Source organism: Haliotis rufescens, unplaced genomic scaffold (genome assembly GCF_023055435.1).
Source record: "Haliotis rufescens isolate VD_foot unplaced genomic scaffold, xgHalRufe1.0.p SCAF_21, whole genome shotgun sequence".
Classification (NCBI taxonomy): domain Eukaryota; kingdom Metazoa; phylum Mollusca; class Gastropoda; order Lepetellida; family Haliotidae; genus Haliotis; species Haliotis rufescens.
Window position 1 is genome coordinate 2,147,544 of NW_025963902.1, and position 23,382 is coordinate 2,170,925.

At 40.1% G+C, this 23,382-nt stretch overlaps 2 protein-coding genes and 1 long non-coding RNA gene across 6 annotated transcripts in view; 1 reads left to right on the top strand and 2 right to left on the bottom strand.

Annotated features, from left to right (window-relative positions):
* Window positions 1–2,494: 2,494 nt before the first annotated feature.
* LOC124119413 (uncharacterized protein C1orf50 homolog) lies at window positions 2,495–12,239 on the bottom strand. 3 transcript variants are annotated; one of them, XR_007222562.1, is made up of 6 exons: window positions 12,130–12,239; window positions 10,209–10,324; window positions 9,908–9,994; window positions 6,681–6,812; window positions 4,228–4,946; window positions 2,495–3,619 (listed from the first exon to the last, which is right to left on the bottom strand). XR_007222562.1 is itself a non-coding variant. In XM_046481905.2 (5 exons), exons 1-5 carry the CDS (start codon window positions 12,161–12,163, stop codon window positions 4,719–4,721), a joined length of 597 nt encoding a protein of 198 aa, XP_046337861.1. In that variant the 5' UTR covers window positions 12,164–12,239; the 3' UTR covers window positions 2,495–4,718. The 3 variants fall into 3 exon arrangements, 1 of the variants encoding a protein (XP_046337861.1); XR_006858640.2 differs by having other exon boundaries at window positions 3,684–4,946; XM_046481905.2 differs by having other exon boundaries at window positions 2,495–4,946.
* On the top strand, window positions 12,227–17,176 carry LOC124119414. Of its 2 annotated transcripts, none has more exons than XR_007222563.1 (3): window positions 12,227–12,492; window positions 14,519–14,676; window positions 15,617–17,176. It is a non-coding gene; the product is annotated as an uncharacterized LOC124119414 (long non-coding RNA). The 2 variants fall into 2 exon arrangements; XR_006858641.2 differs by lacking the exon at window positions 12,227–12,492 and adding an exon at window positions 12,511–12,538.
* A 2,081-nt stretch (window positions 17,177–19,257) lies between these two features.
* LOC124119406 overlaps window positions 19,258–23,382 on the bottom strand; it is a 101,804-nt gene continuing 97,679 nt past the window's right edge. Inside the window, exon 3 of the mRNA XM_046481897.2 lies at window positions 19,258–22,907. Coding sequence (XP_046337853.1) covers window positions 22,591–22,907 — 317 coding nt within the window. The 3' untranslated portion in view covers window positions 19,258–22,590. The remainder of the gene's footprint in view (window positions 22,908–23,382) is intronic.

Below are 23,382 nucleotides of genomic sequence, written 5' to 3' on the forward strand. Positions count from 1 at the left end.
ATGATGCTACAAATTGTATCTCGCGATAATTATCACTTTGATGTACACGGTGCCCCACACAAGTAATTACATTGTATCAACATTATCATGATTTGTCGACCCGTGAAGATTCCGGGGTAGAATAGGTCTTCAGCAACCCATGCTTGCCGTAAAAGGCGACTATGCTTGTCGTAAAAGGTGACGAACGGGATCGGGTGGTCAGCCTCGCTGACTTGGTTGATACATGTCATCGATCCCAATTGCGTGGATAGATGCTCATGATGTCAATCACTGAATTGTCTGGTTCAGACTCGATTATTTTACAGACCGCCGTCATATAGTTGGAATATTGCTGAGTGCGGCGTTAAACAACAAACAAACAAACTTGATTTGACACCGACACATTTGGACATTTTATTCGTATACTGAACAACAAAAGTTCCTGTGACATTGAATAAGATTTAATGCAAAGTTATGTTTTTTACCAAATCTGAAACAATTTCGGTTTGCAACAGATAAAAGACTGATGTAAGTGTTCAAATGGTTTAATTTGCCATACTGACTTCAGAGAATGCGTGATTTCATAAAAAACAAACATGAACATGCCATGTTTCGAAGTTCTGTGGAACACGTGGTTGACGTCGAAGGCGCCGATCCATCTCATCCCACATGTGCTCGATTGGTGAGAGATCAGGTGAGCGAGCCGGCCAGGGGATGACATTCACGTTGTTTTGTTGAAGAGAATCCTGACCAAGTCGAGCAATGAGGCCGGGCGTTGTCATGTTGAAAGGTAATGCCTGGGCCATGACGACGAAAAAACGGTAGAACAACAGGGCCGATGATCTCGTCGCGGTAGCGCTGTCCATTGAGATTTCCCTCTACCACTATAAAACGGGTCCTCTGTCTTGCTGTAATCTCACCCCATATCATAACGCTGCCGCCCCCGAACCGATCTTCTTCCATGACACAATGATTGACGTAACGTTCACCTCGACGTCGGTACACTCGAATCCGTCCATCGCTGTGGCTGAGGTGAAAACGAGACTCGTCAGTGAATAGAATGTGTCCCCACTGCATGGACGTCCAGCGTAGACGCTTTCTGCACCACTGTAGACGTGCTTGACGGTGGTTTCCTGTCAAAATGGGACGTCTGGTGGGTCTTCTGGCGACAATCCCTGCAAATCTGAGGCGGCGACGTACGATATTCGTCGAAGGCCTGGGATGCTTCTTGCAGTCACTGTTGCCGGCTGGAATCGATTTCGTAGGTGTGTTGTTCGAATCCAGTTGTCTGGTCGATTTATGGTTACGCGTGGCCTGCCACTCCGATGATGGTCTCTGACTGCATTCGTCTGTTGCCAACGTTGCCATAATGGTGTTTCCGTGGACGTTAAATTGTCTTGCAACATCACGTTGAGTCGCTGCTGCTTCAAGCATACCAATGGCTCGCAGGCACTCATTTTCGGACAGGCGTGGCATTTCGTAATGTTGAATAATTGCGTAATTTTGTTGTTTTTCTGAGTCGTTGTTGTCAGCACGATGCTAAACAATACATATGGAATCCCGTTAACGCACATTTTTTTATACCAATTCTTGGGTAGTGAAATGCATGGGGCTTGCATAAAAGTCAACTTTTGCATGGAATGCATGCTTTTCTGTAGCAGTTGCGTTTTGGTGACTTGATTCCATACATGTACTACAATATTGAAAACCAAACTTCACTTGTTTGTAAATACACTAAACTATTGGTGTCACAGGAACTTTTGTTGTGGAGTATATTTGAATTGTTTAAGGCAGTTACGTAATACATATATTTACAGTTGAAGTGAGCGAGTTCATTGTTATGCGCGACTGTCGTCAATATTGGAGCTAAATCAGGACGGACAGTGTTTAAGTGTTGAGTGCAGCAATCTCGTGTAAACTAGAGTGCAAAGTGACAAGAGGGAGTCCATTCGAATCCGGCTCAATACGTACACGAGTGGGTGAGTTAGTATGTTTTTACGCCGCTTTTAGCACTATTCCACTCCGGAGGACGCTAGAAATGGGCTTCACACATCGTACCCATGTGTGGAATCGAACACGGCCTTCGGCATGACGAGCAAACGCTTTAACCTCAAGGCTATTTTTATCATCATATAATGGAGATGTAATGTGCTGGATAATTGTAGACACTGATAAAAGTTACAAAAGATAAAATAATCAATGCTCAGATGAAATATTTACTTTTTGTTGCTAGTCAAAATACTGTAAACGAAAATCGTACATTTACCAAGCAAGGGACTTATCAAAACTTCGTCGTCACCATTACCGATGCTACCCACAAAGATACCCACCTACATATCCTTATTATTTCCCAAACTGTATTTCCTTTTGTTGATCAATGTGACCATACACTCTTATACTGTCACCAAAAGTGACAAATGCGCTTACAAATGGCGCAGCACAGGTTGCGAACTAGTCTAGATTTCTACTATATCATCCGGGTACTCATGGGAAAAAATACAATAACAAAGGCAACAACCAGTCCCGGGGAATTGCTTTAGATCAGCGCCCCTTTAATGGAACAGATAATTAACAACATCATCATGACTCCACTAAAATAAAATAAACGGTTTATTTACTCGTATATACATAACATAATAAGTTTAAGAATGTCAACAAATCTAGATCCATGACATATTCACAAGAACTTGACATTGTCTGGATATTATACGCATGGCTATAACCACTATGAATATATTCATATGAAAATGAAATGTGATATTATCCGACACAATTCCTGTAGATCATGTATCTGTATATCAAGACTCTGGAACAAAATAAATGCAAACCAGCATACTCAATTCAAGGGGGCCCGGCCGTTTGCATTCTATATCAACATCTTTAAAATAAATGATACTGAAAGTGTTAATACCTACACGAGTTCCATTCCGGGGGTACAGCATAAAAACAGCAAACAATGCTATAGGCATGATGAAATCCCTCAACAAAATCACATTGCCATTGCCTGATACACCCGTATAATAATTCCTAACAGATAATATTTTCTATTCTGGGTCTAAAATTTGTAATAAGTTGGTTTATTTAAAATTTGGCCTAAAATTCAATGTAGGTGGTCAAAATAAAATATCATTAATTTTTTATTTTAGATTAGTAAGGCTACAAATGAATGAAAAACAAACTTTTAGCTCACAGCAGGACAGAAGCATGATTGAGAAACGTTACCAGAAGACTGGTTGGGTTTTTCTGTGTATTGGGTAAAGAATTTTATACGTAATGTTCCCCATTTCTTACGTCGGAGGTGATAATAACGGTGACTTCGCCACCGTGTACCAATGAGAAATATACAGATTCTTATATACAAATCAACAGATGTTCCTGAGACACACAAATCACCCAGGCCACAGCAGGAGAGACCTCAAAATACACCAGCTGTTTTCTCCTGCAAAACATGTCAACATCTAAACATTACCAACAGTAAATACAACAATGTTCCATACTTGATGGGAACTGAAGTTTTCTTTGTTGAATGTGTCAAACTGTTAACTTACTCAAGTACTTTAGTCCCATTGCCCACCCCCCAAAATGACCCCATATTCCTGCAACATATGTCACTTGAACCTGAACAGGCTTCAGTAACCACCTGCATATTCACTTCTATGTGAAGCTGGCCGCCTGCATATTCACTTCTATGTGAAGCTGACCACCTGCATATTCACTTCTATGTGAAGCTGACCACCTGCATATTAAGTTCTATGTGAAGCTGACCACCTGCATATTCACTTCCATGTGAAGCTGACCACCTGCATATTTAGTTCTATGTGAAGCTGACCACCTGCATATTAAGTTCTATGTGAAGCTGACCACCTGCATATTCACTTCCATGTGAAGCTGACCACCTGCATATTTAGTTCTATGTGAAGCTGACAACCTGCATATTAAGTTCTATGTGAAGCTGACAACCTGCATATTTAGTTCTATGTGAAGCTGACCACCTGCATATTCACTTCCATGTGACGCTGACCACCTGCATATTAAGTTCTATGTGAAGCTGACAACCTGCATATTTAGTTCTATGTGAAGCTGACCACCTGCATATTCACTTCCATGTGACGCTGACCACCTGCATATTAAGTTCTATGTGAAGCTGACCACCTGCATATTCACTTCCATGTGAAGCTGACCACCTGCATATTAAGTTCTATGTGAAGCTGACAACCTGCATATTAAGTTCTATGTGAAGCTGACCACCTGCATATTCACTTCCATGTGACGCTGACCACCTGCATATTAAGTTCTATGTGAAGCTGACCACCTGCATATTCACTTCTATGTGAAGCTGGCCGCCTGCATATTTAGTTCCATGTGAAGCATCACGAAATAAACAAACATAGCAGTAAGCATCAAAAGCCACTTCTAAGCAGACCAAGTCTTGTAGAATATCCTTCCATCGGGCGAGTTCAACTTATAATCCACAAAATAAATACAAACATCTACTGTAGAGACAATTTGAGGGTTAGAAACTCAAACAGTTTGGACACATCAATATGAAGATTCATTCACTATTGTTTCAATTAAACCATTTCTTCTTCTTCGTTTAACATGTTTAAATCCTCTGCTTCAATATGCTCTATAAAATGTTCAGTTGAACCATCCTATATCACAGAGTCACGGAAATAATCTGGTTACATGGCTGATGTGAGGCATCTGTAGCTGCTTGTTGTGATGGCCTAGTCCTCCTTCTACGACATGTCAGTTATCTTGGCCTCTGTGCTGGGCTTTGGTTGAGTTGTCAAGCCGCTGAAGTTTGGCGTGGCACTGTCAGTAATGGCCTGTTGTGCATTCAATATTTTGTCTATCAACGCAATCTCTTCTCCCCGCCGCTCAACATCATCTAGCGGTGTCCAGGACTGGTCATACTCCAGACGGAATCCTCCCAGGAACTCATGTGGACATGATGCTCCCCATTCCTTGAAATCAAAAACGTATACTCAGCATCATTATTTAAGGGTCACCCCCTCCCCCCATTCCTTGAAATCGAAAATGTATACTCAGCATCATTATTAAAGGGTCAACCCCCCCCCCATTCCTTGAAATCTAAAACGTATACTCAGCCTCATTATTAAAGGGTCACTCCCCCACCCCCATTCCCTGAAAATAGAAAACATATACTCAGCGTCATTATTAAAGGGTCACCCCCTCCCCAATTCCTTGAAATAAAAAATGTATACTCAGAATCATTATTAAAGGGTCACCCCCTCTCCAACCCCATTCCTTGAAATAGAAAACATATACTCAGCATCATTATAAAAGGGTCACCCCTCCACCCATTTACTTGAAAACAGAAAATGTATACGGTTGGATACTGGTTGGATAATAAACTTCCCATTTTCAATTTCCAGGTTTGCAGTTCAGTTGAATCTGGAATGAACCATATTATTCCCCATATTGACTGTCACTTGTCATGTATTGCACGTGCATGGGCTAAACCACTGGTAGCATTCAGGCAACCTTTCACCTCTAATCTTGCACTTCCCCGGATGGGACTCAACCTTAACAAGTACTAGAAACAATACTTTGCTAAGAAAGTGTTATCCCAAGTATACATGTTCTTTAACTGTTAATCACATTGTCAACATACTCAGACCTACTGAAGCTTGTTGACATTATTCATGTTTTACACCCACCGAACATTTTGTTTGTATGATGATTGTTTTTTGTTTAACGCCGCACTCAGCAATATTCCAGCTATATTGCAATGGTCTGTAAATAATGGAGTCTCAACCAGACAATCCAGTGATTGACATTATGAGCATCAATCCACACAATTGAAATTGATGACATCATCCACTAGTGAGCCTGACCACCCAAACTCGTTAGTCGCCTCTTACGGCAATCATGGGTTGCTGAAGATCAAAACTACCCCGGGTCTTCACGGGTCCCTCCATACCCACGTAACCCTTCGGCAATGATGAGTATCGAACCATGACATTAACAGACTGAGCAAGGGAGATAAGGTTTTCTAGTGAATTAACATAACTTGACTTTGGATGGAAAAGCACAAATGTTCTAGTCAGGTAGATGGTAGGTCACGTAAACCATACATTTTCCTCCTGAAGATCGGGGGTAGAATAGGCCTTCAGCAACCCATGCTTGCCCTAAAAGGCAACTATGCTTGTCGTAAGAGCGACTAACGGGATCGGGTGGTCAGGCTCGCTGACTTGGTTGATGCATGTCATGGTATCCCAAATGCGTGGATCGATGCTCATGATATTAATCACTGGATGTCTGGATTACAGACCGCTGTCATATAGCTGGAATAGTGCGGCGTAAAACACCAAACAAACCAAAACCATACATCTTTTTCAGACATAAGCACACAATGATATTTATGTGAATAGTTGTTCAAAACCGAGATAACTTAAAAAGTAAAATTAATTTTCTGCGAACATGATGAGCCAAATTGCTCTGGGAGTAATGTTTTTCTCTGAACAATAAAAAACAGTAATTTACAAGCATCTCAGTCCACTATTATCCTGGGTGTCAGGTTACCCTTGCTTAAATATATGCAGGAGCCATCTGTGATATCAATAACAAAACTTATGTTGCTATGGTTATCATAAGGTATGTGACAGTATGGAGAAGTACTGCCCAGACTCTCTCATACAGCAATATGTGTTGCCATGGTTACAACAGATTCCTACCTGCGGTGACAATATGGAGAAGTACTTCTGCCCCGAGTCTCTCTCGAACAGGTAATATGTGTTGCCTGGCTTCTTCACAAAGTTACAGGCTACGTGATGAAGGAGGGCATTCCTCTTGGCCTCTTCCAACACCTGAAAACATGGCATCTCAACACTGATCAACACAGCACAAAATGTGATGAACTAATACTGTGATACTATGTACCATGGTTTGTTTGCCTTGATTCACTAAGGGACCGGCCATTTATTACTGAGGGTGAGTCTCTGAGGGAGGGTCATAAAAATCATACACATATTTAGGGAGCGTTATGTTAAAATGTTAAAATGGACATAATATTTCAGACATACACCATGAGTGGGGGTTATTTATCATTCAATAAAACACTGCAAGTAGAATTAACCATGAGGGGTCCACTTTTGGATGTGATCGTTTGACCATGGTGTTTATCTAATAAAATATAGACTGGTTTTGTGTTTTTTCTTTTCGGCGACGTTCATGAAAACAATGTACAAGGTGAGTGAGTGAGTGAGTTGGGTTTAACGCCGCTTTTAACAGTATTCCAGTTATATCGCGGCCATGAGCTTAATGGAGGAAAGCCCGAAGTGATGCAGGTCTCAGACGTTTACCACTTCGGTGAAACCCACGAGCACGGGTATGGTGCTGACAAACCTAGAAACATAATCGGGGCAAACCGGGATTCGAAGCCACAATCATAGGTTTCTGGCGTGCCCAAGGGAATCAACTCTACACAGCAAATTGCGGTGCCTTAGACGACTGGGCCGTCCGTGCCCCCAAATGTACAAGGACATGGAGTGGGTCATCCAAAAATATGACTAGCATTAGGGGAGGGTCATAATGTTCTCTCTTCACTGCATCATGTCTCGTAGGCTTGGAGGATTGGAGCAAGTTAACACAAGCTCCTAACAGTGCATTCTGCTGAACCCGCAACCAAATGACCGTTGTTTACAAGTGATGACTATCGTGACCCCGATGCTCTTGGCCCGGCTAAATTGTTTTGTTTCTTTCTATTTCGTATCAACTATCACGTTATTAGTTTAGCGAGAATGCAAGGGGGAAGTTGCTTGTTTTTCCATAGTCTGCAATCTCAAACCAATATGATTTAACCAAACAAACAAATGCAATTTCATCGGGGAAATATTAAATCTGTCATACACCTTTTCCCAATTCACTCCTAAAGACATACCCAAAAATACAAATATCACTACATTTGGGGTATCTGGGAAAGTTTTGCATGTCTCTTGTAATGGCCGCTTGCAGACTGGTGGCAGCCATACCAGGAGGGTGACAAAGGTATCACACAGTGGAATTGCGCTAAGAAGTTAAGAAGACAAAGGGAGATAACTCCAATTACTACACATTCTTGAGTCATAATGTGGCTTATCTAATTCTGGGATAATGTTTCAAGTCCTAAAATGTTATTACTTTGGCCCTATAGAAAGAACATACTTGAAATTATAAATGACCATTGACTAAGTCAGATAAATTGTCTTGATTACTGTTTTTCTAAATTTACCTTTCAAAACTAGATGATCATGATGAAAACACATGTTTACCAGGATTATTTTGCATGATGCATGTTACAGCTATTTTTGAACGAAATGAAGAAATTATGATATAAACATACTGTGTTTTCAGTGAAGAGCAAGGTTACCCGAAGATCTAACCTCTACTACATTGAATTTGGAACTGAACACGTAGCATGAGGTTTCAAATGTCTAATTTAGTGTGCTTAAATCTAAAAGAAACCTCGCTCTATATTGAAAACGGTATGTTTATCTCAATTCTTCCATGACTAAGTAAAACGTGAAATTGCTGGTGTCACCAAATATATTGAGTGAAGTGCAATGAGTTTGAGTCCAGTCTTTGGAGTGGGTTGTTGATCAGAATCTATGGAATCATTGACAACAGCCTATAAACAAGATGTGATGCACAAATGTGGAGAATGGACCCACAAAAAGAATACACTGCGTCCTTTAGGACTCACAATATTTTTGATTGTACCTACAGAGCAACAAGAGCAATTATTGGAGTCTGTTCTTTCATCAATCTATCTTGACCACTGTCCACATGATCACTGATTCGTTCCAGGCTCTAAAGTAATTTTCAAAAATGTACAGTACACTACGCAGAGCTCCAGATAAGCTTTTGGTGTTGTGGGTATTTTACCCATGCATTTTTAAATCATTGGGTATCAGTAATTCTATCTGGGTATTCAAATTTCTGTTACCCACTAGTTTTTCCACATGTGGGTATCTAAGTTAAATATTTAAAAACACTATTAATCTAGTCCCTGCAAACTGGTGTCGTGTGGGTTCGAGAGCTTTATAGGACTAAAAAATACCACAATACTTCCACAAGGAAGTGTGATGGCAAATGATCATGATGTAACTGTCATCCAGGAGTTTGGCAAGGTTGACGGAATGCCTGTTTATAATTTCAAAATAAGTTGCTGAGTTGCAAATTGAATACGCAGGGTTACTTCACAATATTTTGATATCTGTAATGTTTGTTGCGTATTTGATATGCTTGGATTTTATTTTACTGCATATTTCTGCATTTCTGATGCGTATTTTACGCAGATACGCAGCTTATCTTGAGCTCTGACTACACCATTTCGGTCTTTTACAGGACCCTGATATTACCTGCATTGACCTTCAAAAATAATTCTTGGAGGTAAAACCCTGGTTTTTATGTTTTTTTATCCATATGTGAATAAAAATAATTACAATAGGTATGAAGGGGGCTTTTGTAAGGCGAGTGAGTGAGTTGAGATCAAAGCCACATTGGAAAAATATTTCAGTTATATCCTTGTGTGCCAGCTTAATGTGGGAGGAAAGCCCAAAGTGAGGCAGGTGTCAGACGTGTACAACTTTGGTGAAACCCATGCGCACAGTAGAAACATAATCGGGCAAAACAGGATTCGAACCCACCATCATAAAGCATGTCCAAGGGATGATTTGTAAGGTTCCACATGAGGAGTGAGTGAGTATGGTTTTACGCCGCTTTTAGCAATATTCCAGCAATATCACGGCGGGGGACACAAGAAATAGACTTCACACATTGTACCCATGTCGGAAATCGAACCCGGGTCTTCGGCGTGATGAGCGAACGCTTAAACCACTAGGCTACCCGACCCCCCCCACCCCCCACACACACACATGAGGAACATAATCTTCACAGAATCACAGGGTATATGTCAGCATACCTTTCTCGCCTGTTCTTGTAGATACCGTATTTGATCAGCTATAACCGTCAACTTGCTCCCAGCGTTAGCTCGGGTAAACTCATCTGCCTGAAATCAAGAATCTGCCATTAGAGATAAAAAAACATTTATTCGACAAGAAATAACTGTCTGTAACAATTGTAACATCAAATAACATAAATGAGAAACAGTTACATTTATATGGGTGCTTATTGCGTAAAATACGGTAGTTTTAATAATGTTAGGGGGGATGTGGTTTGAGTGTACATTTAACGTGGGCAGAGTCAGGAATAGATGCACCAACCTTCTGCACCTGCATAGCCAGCTCCACAAGGTCCATGGGGTCGGATGTCTTGTTGGCATGACGAGCACTGACCAGCTTGACACCCCCCGGACGAGTGCTACTCTCCACCAGAGACACTTGCAGCAACAGAAGAAGAGTACAGATACACATCTTAGTTTGGGATGGCAGCCTTACAAATTTGTCCTTTTAAGAGCAGTCCAGAGGACTAGTGTAAACCTTATTTTTCCATCTTCCTGAGGCAAGGGCGTTAACATCTTCCTGACTATCGAAGTCCAGTTTCCACCCTTGCCAAACTAGACTGGAATGTCTGGGCTCGATCGTAGTGCTACTAGTGGTTATTACGAGTGTCCCTTCTATGCCTCTTCTATTGACCAATCAGATTCCACCTCATGTATCAATTGCATTGGCTTCAAACAAATGGCGACGCCCAGTCAAGATGATCTGATCAATAATCAAGATCTGTATTGTGATAAAACTTATCTCACACCGCAAAGTGCATGAAATCATGTGAGCAGCTTGATTAAAAACATAAAAGGATTTAGAAAATATCTGTTGACGCCGAGTGCAAATCATGCAAACAGATATTTACAAAATATTTCATGTTTCTAAACAAGTACGGAAAGAAAGAACAGTTTTATTACAATATAGATCTTGACCATCAATTGGATCCTCTTGAATGGGTGCCACCATTTTGTTTGAAGCAAATGCAAGTGATATAAGAGGTGGAATCTGATTGATCAATAGGAGGGACGTAACTCGTAATAGCCACTAAGCAAGGCAGTCTAGCAAGCTATATGAAAACAGCATCAGGAATTTTGTTTTTCAGTTTGAGAGCTGAGACAAGTATTGTATGATATATTAGTCTATATATAGTCAATAGGATACAGATAAGCCTATAAATGTACAAATGTCTGACTGGCATTTTTATAAGTTGGTAAGTGGCAGTAAAGACAACATATTTCTTAATGATGACAACTTCTTTATTCTATTATAATCTGACGTATATAGATACTTATCCCGTTGCCTAACAACGGAGAAGCAAGACAGCACACTTACTTCACTCTTGCTTGATAACAGTAAAAGGTGAGGTGAGGTGAAATTGGGTTTAACGTCGCGTCCAAGATTATTGCACTTATATAGCGACGTGCATGTACGAGTATGTGTTTGTGTGGCTGCTTGTACTAGTCCGGACTGATGCCGATTTATAGTGCTAGCTCACTGAGATACTATGCTGCAGTTTAACATGAATACCCCACTCAGACACAGCATACTGACTCCGAGCCGACCAGTCCTTGTTTTAGCCCCTTAATGCCGAGCGCCAGACAGGGTAACAACAAGTACCATCTTTTGGTATGACGCGGCTGGGGATCGAACCCCGGACCTTCCGCTCTCTGGGCGGACGCTCTACCACAGGACCACGGAGGCGGTCGATAACAGTAAAAGGATCTAAGCATCATATAAATCAATCGATGTTGTCAATTATGATCCTTTTTTGAAAAGGTTTTTGTTTGTTTGATTGGCATTAAGAAGTTGGAGTACTAAGAATGGATAGGATTTATGGATCTTATATTGATAATATCCATAAATCCTATCCTTACCGTGGGCTGTCATTAATCGAGCCTGGACCAGACAATCCAGTGATTGATATAATTAGCATCGATCCACGCAATTGGGATACGATGACATGCATCAAACAAGTCAGTGAGCCCTTCACGGGTGAAATTATGAAACTCGAACTGCAGTACGCTATAAAGCGGAGTAACCACTCCAGCGGCTTCGGAAGTTTTGCGAAGTTCGCAAGAGTTACTTCCCTTCGTTTGAAATAAATGTTATGTAACTCGACGGCGGAATGTACAATGATTAATAGTAGGTCGACAACGAGACTCACATCTATAGTTTCAGAGAATAATGAGATTTATACCTGCTGTCAAATTGGGATCTGTAGGACGTGACATTTTCTACCCAGTTTGAGTGTCAAGACAGAAATGATTCCTCCGGATGTGGCAAAGGCTTTATATACAGGGAATGACGTCACAAATAAGAGACCAATCAGCTGTTAGAAGGGAGCAGTTATTGCTTTTTACTACCAGGCCTTCTCTCGCGACCCGCTAAAAGGTACCAAAACAACGTGGCTCGGTATGCAAGTATTATGTACTGTACCGCTCTGCAAGAGCAATAGCCGTAAAGATAAAACGCTGCCCTTCCACAATACTCCTAAAGATGAAGAGGTTCGGAAACAGTTGACTGTCAACATCCGTCGTGATAAGGGATTGTTAGATTCAAGGTATGTTAGCATATAGACTATTGGTCACGAAGCCACATGTAAAATTGTAAGAAAAATCAAACCTGTGATCAACAACCAACGACGATATGCACTTGCTACTCTGATCCAATGATGCACTTTTGATGATTGTAATTTTTAAACAGTGAACTGATATCTGGTATAAGAAAAAATGTATTTTTAGTTACACACTGAACGGTTTGCCACCAACTATTTAGTGAAAGGTGATGTACTGTTCAGTTTTCGATCAATGATTTTATTTGTTTATGAAGCTTTAAAATATATTTCTAAACACACTTTTTTAATAAAGTTGAAATCTCTGTAGGGACAGTTACAATCAGGACGTTTAACTCTAAGTCTCATATATGGTTTGGTTTTTTTCTAATGAGTTATGTTTCATTACATTTGCATATGTATTCTGCGTGTTCTATAGCGTAGTACCTGGACACTCACCAAACATTTATTCATAGCTAATTACAGTCTGTTTGATTCCATCTGAGACTGATGAATTGCTCACTAACTCAAAATCTAATAATTGCAACAAAACCAAAATGTGCACAGCGACATGAATTGGACAGACCAACTCTGATGGTTTGTCTCATAATTTTTGACACCCGAATAAAAAAATTGTTCAACAAACTATCATCATATTGTTGACATTTTTCGCCATCCCATACCAGGGAGGACCAGTCGCTCATGAAACAGCCAGGTAATGAACAAGCATGTGCATCGTATATGGGGGTCATCTCAAAAGCCGTTTTGGGTGGTCAATCGGAGTCACTGTTGCAGGTTTCTGATTCATGTCGCTGTGCACATTTTGGTTTTGTTGCAATTATTAGATTTTGAGTTAGTGAGCAATTCATCGTTCTCAGATGGAATCAAACGGACTGTAGGTGAACTGCTAATACCCAAATTTCACAGACAAGCATAATCCTCTTTCCGCATAGTCCATATAATATTCCTCTGCTGGAGATAACTCTCCAGACAAACCGCCCAGGAACACCTTTCCAACATGACTGCCACGCCCCTACATATTGTCTTACATTATCGCTAAGCCATATTGTTTCCCTTTTTTAATCTAGTGTATTCCCCACGATTCATTTTACTTTGGTGTATAATAGGACTTTAAGCTCGAAAAATCACTGAATAGTTCTACATCGATGAAAAAAAGTGTTGGTCCTGGAAATTATTTTTTATAAATAATCAATAAAAATTCTTCCCATTTCAACATGTCAGATTTTATTTTTATTGTGCATAGCAACATTTAAATTAATGTAGAATCTAACTGAAAGCAGGATTTTTAAAATAAGATGGAAATTAATTCTATATTCATGATATTTGCATATATATATTATGACAGATAATTCAATTGATGGTATTCCCCAAACTACAGTTGATGTTCATTATTTTGTTAATGTAGAATGAGATTAACAGTTTACTGGAAGTGACTTTTTATATTCCATTTGTTGTTTAACATATCTGTTCAATCAACATGATCAATGTACCAGTCTGATCCGGCTTTGTTCAACTAAGTGTCTAAAATATGACCAGTCATTAGTGATAATACATGTTAATGAAGGGTCAATTTTGAAACCACTTGCAGTTATCTCCCTTGGTATCAGCAATTTCCTGATCAATTCTGACAGTAAGCAAGTGAGTTGTTTTATACATCGCTTTTAACAGTATTCCAGTCATATCACAGCGTGTCAGCTGAATGTGGGAGGAAAGCCCCAAGTGATGCAGGTCTTAGAAACCCACGAGCACGGGTATGGTGCTGACAAACCTAGAAACATAATTGGGCCGAACCAGAATTCGAACCCACAATTATAGGTTTCTAATGTGCCCAAGGGACCCAACTCTGCACAGCGCATCACGGCGCCTAAGACAACTGGGCCAGCCGTGTCCCCCCTGACAATATGTAAGCAAGCTGTGATGATTGTTGATATGCCCCCTCTCTGAGCATGCTGAGCATGTAGTTGATCAATGTATTGACAAAATCATATCTGTGTACAATTTTGTTTTGTTTTAGATTACTAATGCAACACATGTTTGTGGCAAACACTTCAGACCAGACGATTATCATATATTCTTGACTGGCATCCGCAGGCTAAAGAAGGGGACTATACCGACCATTTTCTCATCCAAAATGTCAAGTGAATGTCCACCTCCTATAAAAAGTTGAGTCAGGTTTGTCTTGTTTGTCTTATTTTCAAATTATAATCTGCATGATATATTTAATAATTTTGGCATGTGCAACTAATTTGAGGAATGTTATCAAAATAGTGCTGTAGGTGAGGTGAGGTGAAATGGGGTTTAACGTCGCGTCCAAGATTGTTGCACTTATATAGCGACGTGCATGTACATGTGTGTGTTTGTGTGGCTGCTTGTACTAGTCCGGACTGATGCCGATTTATAGTGCTAGCTCACTGAGATACCATGCCGCAGTTTAACATGAAAACCCCACTCAGACACAGTATACTGACTCCGAGCCGACCAGTCCTTGTTTGAGCCCCTTAATGCAGAGCGCCAGACAGGGTAACAACAAGTACCATCTTTAAACGCCTTTGGTATGACGCGGCCGGGGATTGAACCCCGGACCTTCCGCTCTCCGGGCGGACGCTTGTAGCTGTAGGAAACTATACTTGGAAAACTATGCTTGTAATAATACATTGGTTGAATTTATTATGCTGGACACGCTAGACTTTTTACAATCAATTACACATTTTCATGAAGAGTAGCCGGTGTCGGACATTAGACCTGTGATGATCCTGGTAAGAAATGGTCTTTAGCAACCCATGCTTGTCGTAAGAGGCGACTAACGGGATCGGATGGTCAGACTCGCTGGCTTGGTTGATACATGTCATTGTATCCCAATTGTGTGGATCGATGCTCATGATATCAATCACTGGATTGTCTGGTCCAGACTCGATTATTTACAGACTGCCGTCGTATAGCTGGTATATGGCTGAGTGCAGCCTTTAACAACAAACAAACAAGTATGGGTCATTGCATGTTATTAATTGTAAAAGCCTGTAATTTATACCTACTAATGTAATATTGGTTTTCATAGTACCTGAACACTTTCAATAAAGATTCTTGAATAAGGAATGAAGCTTTGTGTTTTCAGCTTCAAGGAAGAAATTGTCAGCACACAAGATGTGGCCTCGAATTTCACCTTGTCAGCAGATCCTGGACCTACTCCGGCTCCTGCTCCAGTTATCATTAATGGTGAAAAAAAAGTCAATATAATGACTGATGCACAACATGGCTGTTGTCGAAACAGCTACCACTGAGATGTGATAGCCATAGGTCCAAAGACACACAAGGTAGTCAGTTACAAGCATGTAACTAAAGAACAGGAAATATGCCCCCAGAAACATGAAGTATATGGGCCCAGGGCAATATATGAAGATCTCGAATCAAAGAATGTAAAAGTTAACATCCATGCCCATGACATGCCCATGACAGAAATGCATCCGTCAGCAAGTTTGTTGCAGATGACCATGCAGGTGTCATAGACTCCTATGATACCTGGCATGCATCAAAGGAAGTGGGCAGTACCATGAAGAAAATAACATCAGGTACCAAGAAAACCCTAGGTCAAAAATGGCACCCTGAGTTATCGAATAAACTCTCAGGCGTAAAAACTGGGGTCTACTGGGGTATTGAATGTTTCCACAACACCATCCTGGCATATGTTGATAAATGTGTCCACTTTCAGAACTCAATGTACACAATTAAAACAGGAATTGCTATTTTGGACTGGAACGAGCATGTCAACCGACCATATTCCTCTATAAGGACAAGAAGGTCTACAAAAAATCCCACAAAGGAGTATCAGAGAAAGGTCCTAAAGTGCAAATCATATGACTTTGTGGATGAGTTGTGGAAACGCTTCTGTCGAAAACTAAAGCGTGGTCATTTGTACGGCACCCCAGGTTTTAGTATATGTGAATTAGACTAAATGCAGTTTCAACAGAAGCTAGAAGAGGCGTATTCCATGTGGATGTTTGGGATTAACTGAGAAGTATTTCTTGTTTCCTGGAAAACGTTTGAACCGGTTGTGAGATTGTGTATTGTGATAAAAACATATTCACCCACTGACTTCTGTTCAATGACATGTGTATTTGCTTATGTTTTGTTAATACATTTTTTGTTATTGTGTATATAGTGTATGTAACTATTCTATAAACTGACATGGTTACAAGGAACATTATTTCGTGATTAATGTATATAAGTAATTTGATTAGGATATGTACTTTGACTGGATATATTCTTATTATGCAGTTTCATTATTATCAAATTTGTAGCCCATAGATCTGTTGTCCTCTGATGTTCCTTAGCAACCATATATACAATATGCAGCAATAACACATATTCACCACTAGTGAACTGCAATATGGCACACAAGTAGTTTGTATTCAGCTTCTAAACTTATTTGTATGATTTTTTACTTATTGTGATATTTGGCCCTGATTTTGACCTGACATGAGATCATGCCCCTATAGCCATATATATATATATGTACCAATGCAATCACATGTTGCCTGCTAACTCTGAGGCGGGTCACAATTTCCTTTTCATACACATTTGTTTATATGCCAGTGATTTTGCTGAAGAAACTGTTTTTATCGTTTGTCATCATACACCATAATGTAAATAATACATAGACATAATTTAGAAGTGAGATCTGTTCTGTTATATTTCAATTGTTTTAATATGAACACTTGTTACAGTGATACATTTACTCAAGCCAACAAAGGAAGAAAGTATTGTGTATTTAGGAGATTTCATTATGTTATGCTGCCTTGGACCTGAGATTTGTCTACAGTCCCCAGCTGGGAGACAGAGTGCCACATGACCCCTTATCCATAATTGTATGTGGCAGAGGAATGTAATGTTTAGAACATAAAACGGGAAGCCGATTTGGGTGCTGAAAGGCTGTAACAGGCGGCTAGGGAAAAGTTCACGATTTTGTATAAGTTTGAACATGTTTTCCCCTCCAAACATACTTGTTCATAAAAACAAGAACATCATGGAGATATATTACTTATAAATGCTTTTTAGTGCGTTGTCCCTTCATGGCACAGCCGTGGTTCTGTTTGTGGCTATTGTTAGGATCCACTGATCAAACCCCTAATGTGCCAAATTAATATAAGCATGTCTGTTACTACAGTGACAGTACTTGTTTGTTTGTTTTGTTTGTTTATTGTTTCACGCTGCACTCTGCAATATTCCAGCTATATGACGGCTGTCTGTAAATAGACGAGTCTGGACCAGACAATCCAGTGATTGATTACATGAGCATCGATTCACGCAATTGGGACACGATGACTGCACCAACCAAGTCAGCGAGACTTACCACCCCATCCCGTTAGTCGCCTCTAACGACTAAAACGGTACTGATGTTTTTACTTTGACAGTACTGGGGTGTTTTCAATTAATACAGAATTACTACTATTCTGCTACTAATGACTGCAGATGACCACTGTATGTTAATTATAACCAAAACACACAAAATAAATAATAAACTTTAATAGTGTTCTTTAGATGCTGGTACAACTTGGTTGTTTATTTCTAAAGAGAGAATTATATACATCAAAGGCATTGGTCACATAAATAAAACTGGCCATTTAATGACAAAATCATTTCATTATTACAGAAGATTTTGTGTTCACGTTCAATTTAACGACAAAATATTTACGAGACAATGACATTTAGGAAGCGTTCTCAGAGCACTAATGTTCCGACAGAAAGATATTGAAGCGCACGTAAAATATGTTACACCGACGATGTAAACTTGTTTATCAGACGTCAATAAACATACCCTGACACGATGCATCTCTGCTTGGAAATCTGAGGATACGTCCATTGGAGCTCGTGGATGTTATGGAGGCAAAGGTATTATATTGTGGACTCTGTAAACATCGTATGTGTCGTTTCCTTGTTTCGTGTCATGTACACCCACAAAGGTGAGGTGAGGTGAAATGGGGTTTAACGTTGCGTCCAAGATTATTGCACTTATAGAGCGACGTGCATGAACGCCTGTGTGTGTGGCCGCTTGTACTAGTCCGGACTGATGCCGATTTATAGTGCCAGCCCAGTTTAACATGAATACCCCACTCAGACACTGTATACTGACTCCGAGCCGACCAATCCTTGTTTTAGCCCCTTAATGCCAAGCGCCAGACAGGGTAACAACAAGTATCAACTTTTTACGTCTTTTGGTATGACGCGGCCGGGGACCGAATCCCGGACCTTCCGCTGTGCGGGCGGACGCTCTACCACTAGACCACGGAGGCGGTCACACTCACAAGGGAGAACCATCCAAAGTATATATTTGTCCTGTGTGGGTTTTCTTCTGTTAAAATCGAATTTTCCGAATGGCGGTGGTAAAGAAATGAAGCCAAATCGATTTTATAAAGCTGCATCTGATTGGCTGATTGGTTGAAGAACCCATGCATCCTTCATTCTGATTGGTCAATAATCGTTAAGGGTACTTCAATGGAGATGATCTCAGATCTTAACGCGGAGTGGTGTCTATGTAGGACCGGAGTAAAATATCTCATTGTAATGAGAGTGTGTTTTTATGCATGTCAAAAACAATCCTTAGCACTTGTCGCATGCTACTAATCTTCAGCGTACGTTTCAATAACACAGTACTTGTTGCAGTCTGGTATTCATTGACATACGTTGTCATAGTAACAGATTTTCGGTACATACTACTTGGAATAAGGGCACTATGACATGGAAACAAAACAGTTGCAGTTAAAACGAAATGTTGATTTATGCCAGGAATGAATCTTTTGACAAGGGTATGACAAATATACATGTGATTAAGAAGGTATCCTTGAACGTTATTCCTGTCTCGGACTGAAGAGTAAACAATAAAACTCATATACAGCCAAACCTCGATATTCCGGAAATTCCTTTAAAATACAATCATCTGGCCTCTTATTAAGACTAAGATAGACACGTAGATGTTGAATGAACATGAAGACAGAGAGGACGGGGGGAAAGGCGATATTTACACAGTGGCGTAGCCAAGAGGGAAAATGTCTCCTATTCCCCGGTCATGAGATGGGAGAAACGTGGTTCACCAGACATGGAATATCCTATTCATTGTATACTTTTTGTGTAGTAGTCTACCGGAAATTTGATTATTTCATTTAAAATGTATACCTTGAAACGTAAATTCTCCCTACCTGACACACAGGGACGGTTCACCACCCCTTGTATTTGCGACTAAAAAGTAGTTTCGTGTTTGCAAAATCTTATTAAGTAACAAAACGTATTAAAGGGCACGAAAATTCATAATATAGATATGATTATATACAAAATCAACTTTAACAAAAGAATATACTTGAAAACTACCAAATCGCTGTTTGAAGCGAAAGAATAAACGCTGGCCAAGTAACAAAAATGACCGTTTGCGAAACGAACGTCTGGATTGACGAATTAAATGAGAAATTTACAGTTTATAACGAAACATTTTCAAGAGAATAACAAACAGCATGAAACTATATTAACTCCATTAATGGCCATCTGTCATTATTTTGCCTTGTCAATCTGGAACTAACTTAAAAAGGAAGTCAACAGTTTGTGTACGGGCTAGACACCCACCATAAGGGGAGACAATTTGAGGGGAGGTGACTCTTGCATGACACTAGATCCGTCAAAGTGTTATTTTCACAGTAGTGAAATATCAAGAGTTATGTTCACTGCAATAAACATATCACTTTTCTCAACTTCGGAAAACTCAAGTCATTCACACTTAAGAATATAATAATTGACAAATTTGTGGACATCAATTTCTTCATTGTTTGTAACAGTGTTTCAGAGCTAGTGCCAAATTTACCCTTCATCAGGTGAATGGTACGGGGCTAGTATCCCTTAAAACTTGCAACAGGCAATAAAGACGTTGTAATCCACAAACGTGTCATGTCTTAAAAGTCTCTTGATGTGTTTCTCGGATGTGTTGACAGAACACGTTTGTAGAGGATGCCTTCATCGTATGCCCGTTGAACCTGTTCCCTGTTTACTTCCAGCAATGTCGTTTAGCTTGTTGATAGTAGACCTTACCTAATACTGTTAACATGATGTCTTACGTATGTGTGCGGTTCAAGTACACCTTCGTTCAGTGAGTAGTACAGGTCACAAGGACGGATCTCACATGTAAGGCCACACCTTTTCAAAATTAAGGTTTACGGGTCGACCGATTTAACGAAACAAATATATCTCATTAATTCAAATTAATTCCCTATTATTATTTGGTTCTAACATTCGAAAAATAAGAGAGAGAAAACCCGACAGAGCAACTGATACCAACTGTTAAGGGATCAAATGAAAAGTATAAGCTCTGGGTCGTACGAATCGTAGAATGAAAGGTACTTATCGAGCATTCGTTCCAATCAGGTTCACACGATCGTGGCATTTTTGGCGTGTGGGTTGCATATGTCCGAACTGGAAGTTAAAACAGTGGTATCATGTGCAGGGAATTCCACCGTTACTTTAAGTCACGTGTTACTCTACGTCTTCTAGCCTTCGGCTGTCGCTCGATGCCTTCCTTTAAGAAATTTACTGTTTATCCTTATCCGTGTTTTTCGTGCTGTCCAAGCTGAGTGGTTGGTAACGACCCGTAAACCATAAAATCGAAAAGAAATGTGCCCAACTACGTTTAATATGATGGGTGAACGCGTACGCATGTACCGCGAGTACTGGAGCAAGCACCTGCCGTTATCCTTGACTAGCAACTTATAAATGAAGCACCCAGCACTAGCGTCTTATAGTCTGAGGGCTAACACATGGCACCGTGTAGAAAATGCGCTATATACAAACATGTTATACTGTTTCCTCGTATGCTGAAAATGTAAGAATGATAACAATTGTAATTCTTATCATACAATTAGAGTTAGAATAGGTCTTCAGCAACCCATGCTTGCCCCACAGGCAACTGACGGGATCGGGTGGTCAGACTCGCTGACTTGGTTAATGCATGTCATCGTATTCCAATTGCGTGGATCACTGGATTGTCTGGCCAAGATTATTTACAAACCGCCATTATATAGCTAGAATATTGCTGAGTGCGGCGTTAAACAACAAAAAACAAACTATAGTCTACAGTACGTTACAATGTTTCGTAAATACAGAACTTCAAGTTTTGCTTTGGTTTGTTGTTTAACGCCGCACTCAACAATATTCAAGCTGTATGACGGCGGTCTGTAAATAATGGAGTCTGACTAATTATATCACGAGCCTCAATATACGCAATCTCGAGACGATGACATGCATCGTTTTTTTCACAAAACACTAAGACTGTCATAGTGGATTGTAGGCCATGAAATACATAGAAAAAAATATCATCGTGCGGGGTTTTTTTTATAGCAAGCCGTGTGCAAGATTTTATTTCTGGGAGATCACTAATGTTTAAAGTCCGGTTTTCATATCATTATGAATATACGATTGTTAGTCTTAAACAGAAGAGTTATCCTTCCTGTATTTGTCGCCATGATTGCTAAGAAGAAGGATTGCGTTTTCTGCGTAATGAGAAAAACTGCGTGGGAGAAACATCATTCAAGTCTATGGACTAATATCACTGGGTGGGATGGGAGGCAGGTGGGTTTTTTTAAACGGAATACTAATCAGTGGTTCCTTGGGCAGTAGGGTAACCCTGTGGTTAAAGCGTTCGCTCGTCACGCCGAAGACCCGGGTTCGATTCCCCACATGGGTACACAGTGAAGCCTATTTTATGGTTTTCCCGCTGTGATATGACTCTAACATTGCTGAAAGCGGCGTAAAACCACACTCACTCACTCCATGGGAAATGAGAGTATATTTACCTACTGTTTTTATGTAATATGTGAAAATAGCATCATATGCTTGATTCGTAGTCTAATATTTCCCGACCTTCAATGATTATTTCTATATTTACACCCACTGAACATTATGGCCGCTGATATATAAGAGAATATACACTGTTGTTATTCTATTACAGTCTCAGCATACAGAAACAGTTGATATGAATAGTGAGCATCCTAAAGCATTCATTGGACACAAGGTATTACCCTTGGTGTGTTAACATGCTACCAATTCAATAACCACTCAGACCACTACGTTACAAGGAGCAGATAAAAACATAGAATGTGCGAACAGTGTAACCAATGCTGAGGATGCTAAAAGATGAAACGAAACAAATACATGAGAGCAGGAGTTTTCATGGGATTTTTGTGGAACTATTTCTTTTATGTATGGTGGTGGTAGTGTCTTGGTTTCGAAATAGTCCTCTTCATCCGCGTTCAGCCCTTCCGGCGCATTACACAGATTCTTGGAGCAGACGCATATTCTAGTGTCGACTCTTTCAATACACTTGTCCGCCCTGCCATGGCCGTCATTAGCGCAGTCGTATGCTACAACCGAGCCTGCGAAAAAAGGAAAGAGAATATGTACAATAACAGTAAAGTACGGTTATAACGAACTCGCTTATAACGAACTGACGGATATAACGAACTTACTTTTTTGGTCCAGACTATTTGCTGTAGTTATGCTGTATATATGCTTATAACGAACTACGGTTATAACGAACTAAAATTAGTAGTCCCTTTGAGTTCGTTATAACCGTACTTTACTGTAGTTTATGTTGTGGCATACTTTATGTGTGAGCGAGTTGGGTTTATTGCCTCTTTGAACAGACGTGTATTATATAACGCTTACAATAAAATATATAACGTCAGAATCAGTCACGATTCTCCACCCAAACAGATTCCATTGGGCGCAAAAGGCAGAATAGCGGTAGAAACTATATGAACGATTCACTGATTGACACCAGTGATGACACCAGGTGTTCGCAGATAGTGTAAGCATGTCCTGCTCTACCTGTAGCACCTGCCACTCAAT

Coding starts and splice junctions, on each gene's coding strand:
- LOC124119413 (XM_046481905.2), bottom strand. CDS start 12,163: ATGTCACGTCCTACAGATCCCAATTTGACAGCAG. Junction 10,325..12,129: donor AGATCCCAATTTGACAGCAG/GTATAAATCTCA, acceptor TGTTGCTGCAAG/TGTCTCTGGTGGAGAGTAGC. Junction 9,995..10,208: donor TGGCTATGCAGGTGCAGAAG/GTTGGTGCATCT, acceptor TCTTGATTTCAG/GCAGATGAGTTTACCCGAGC.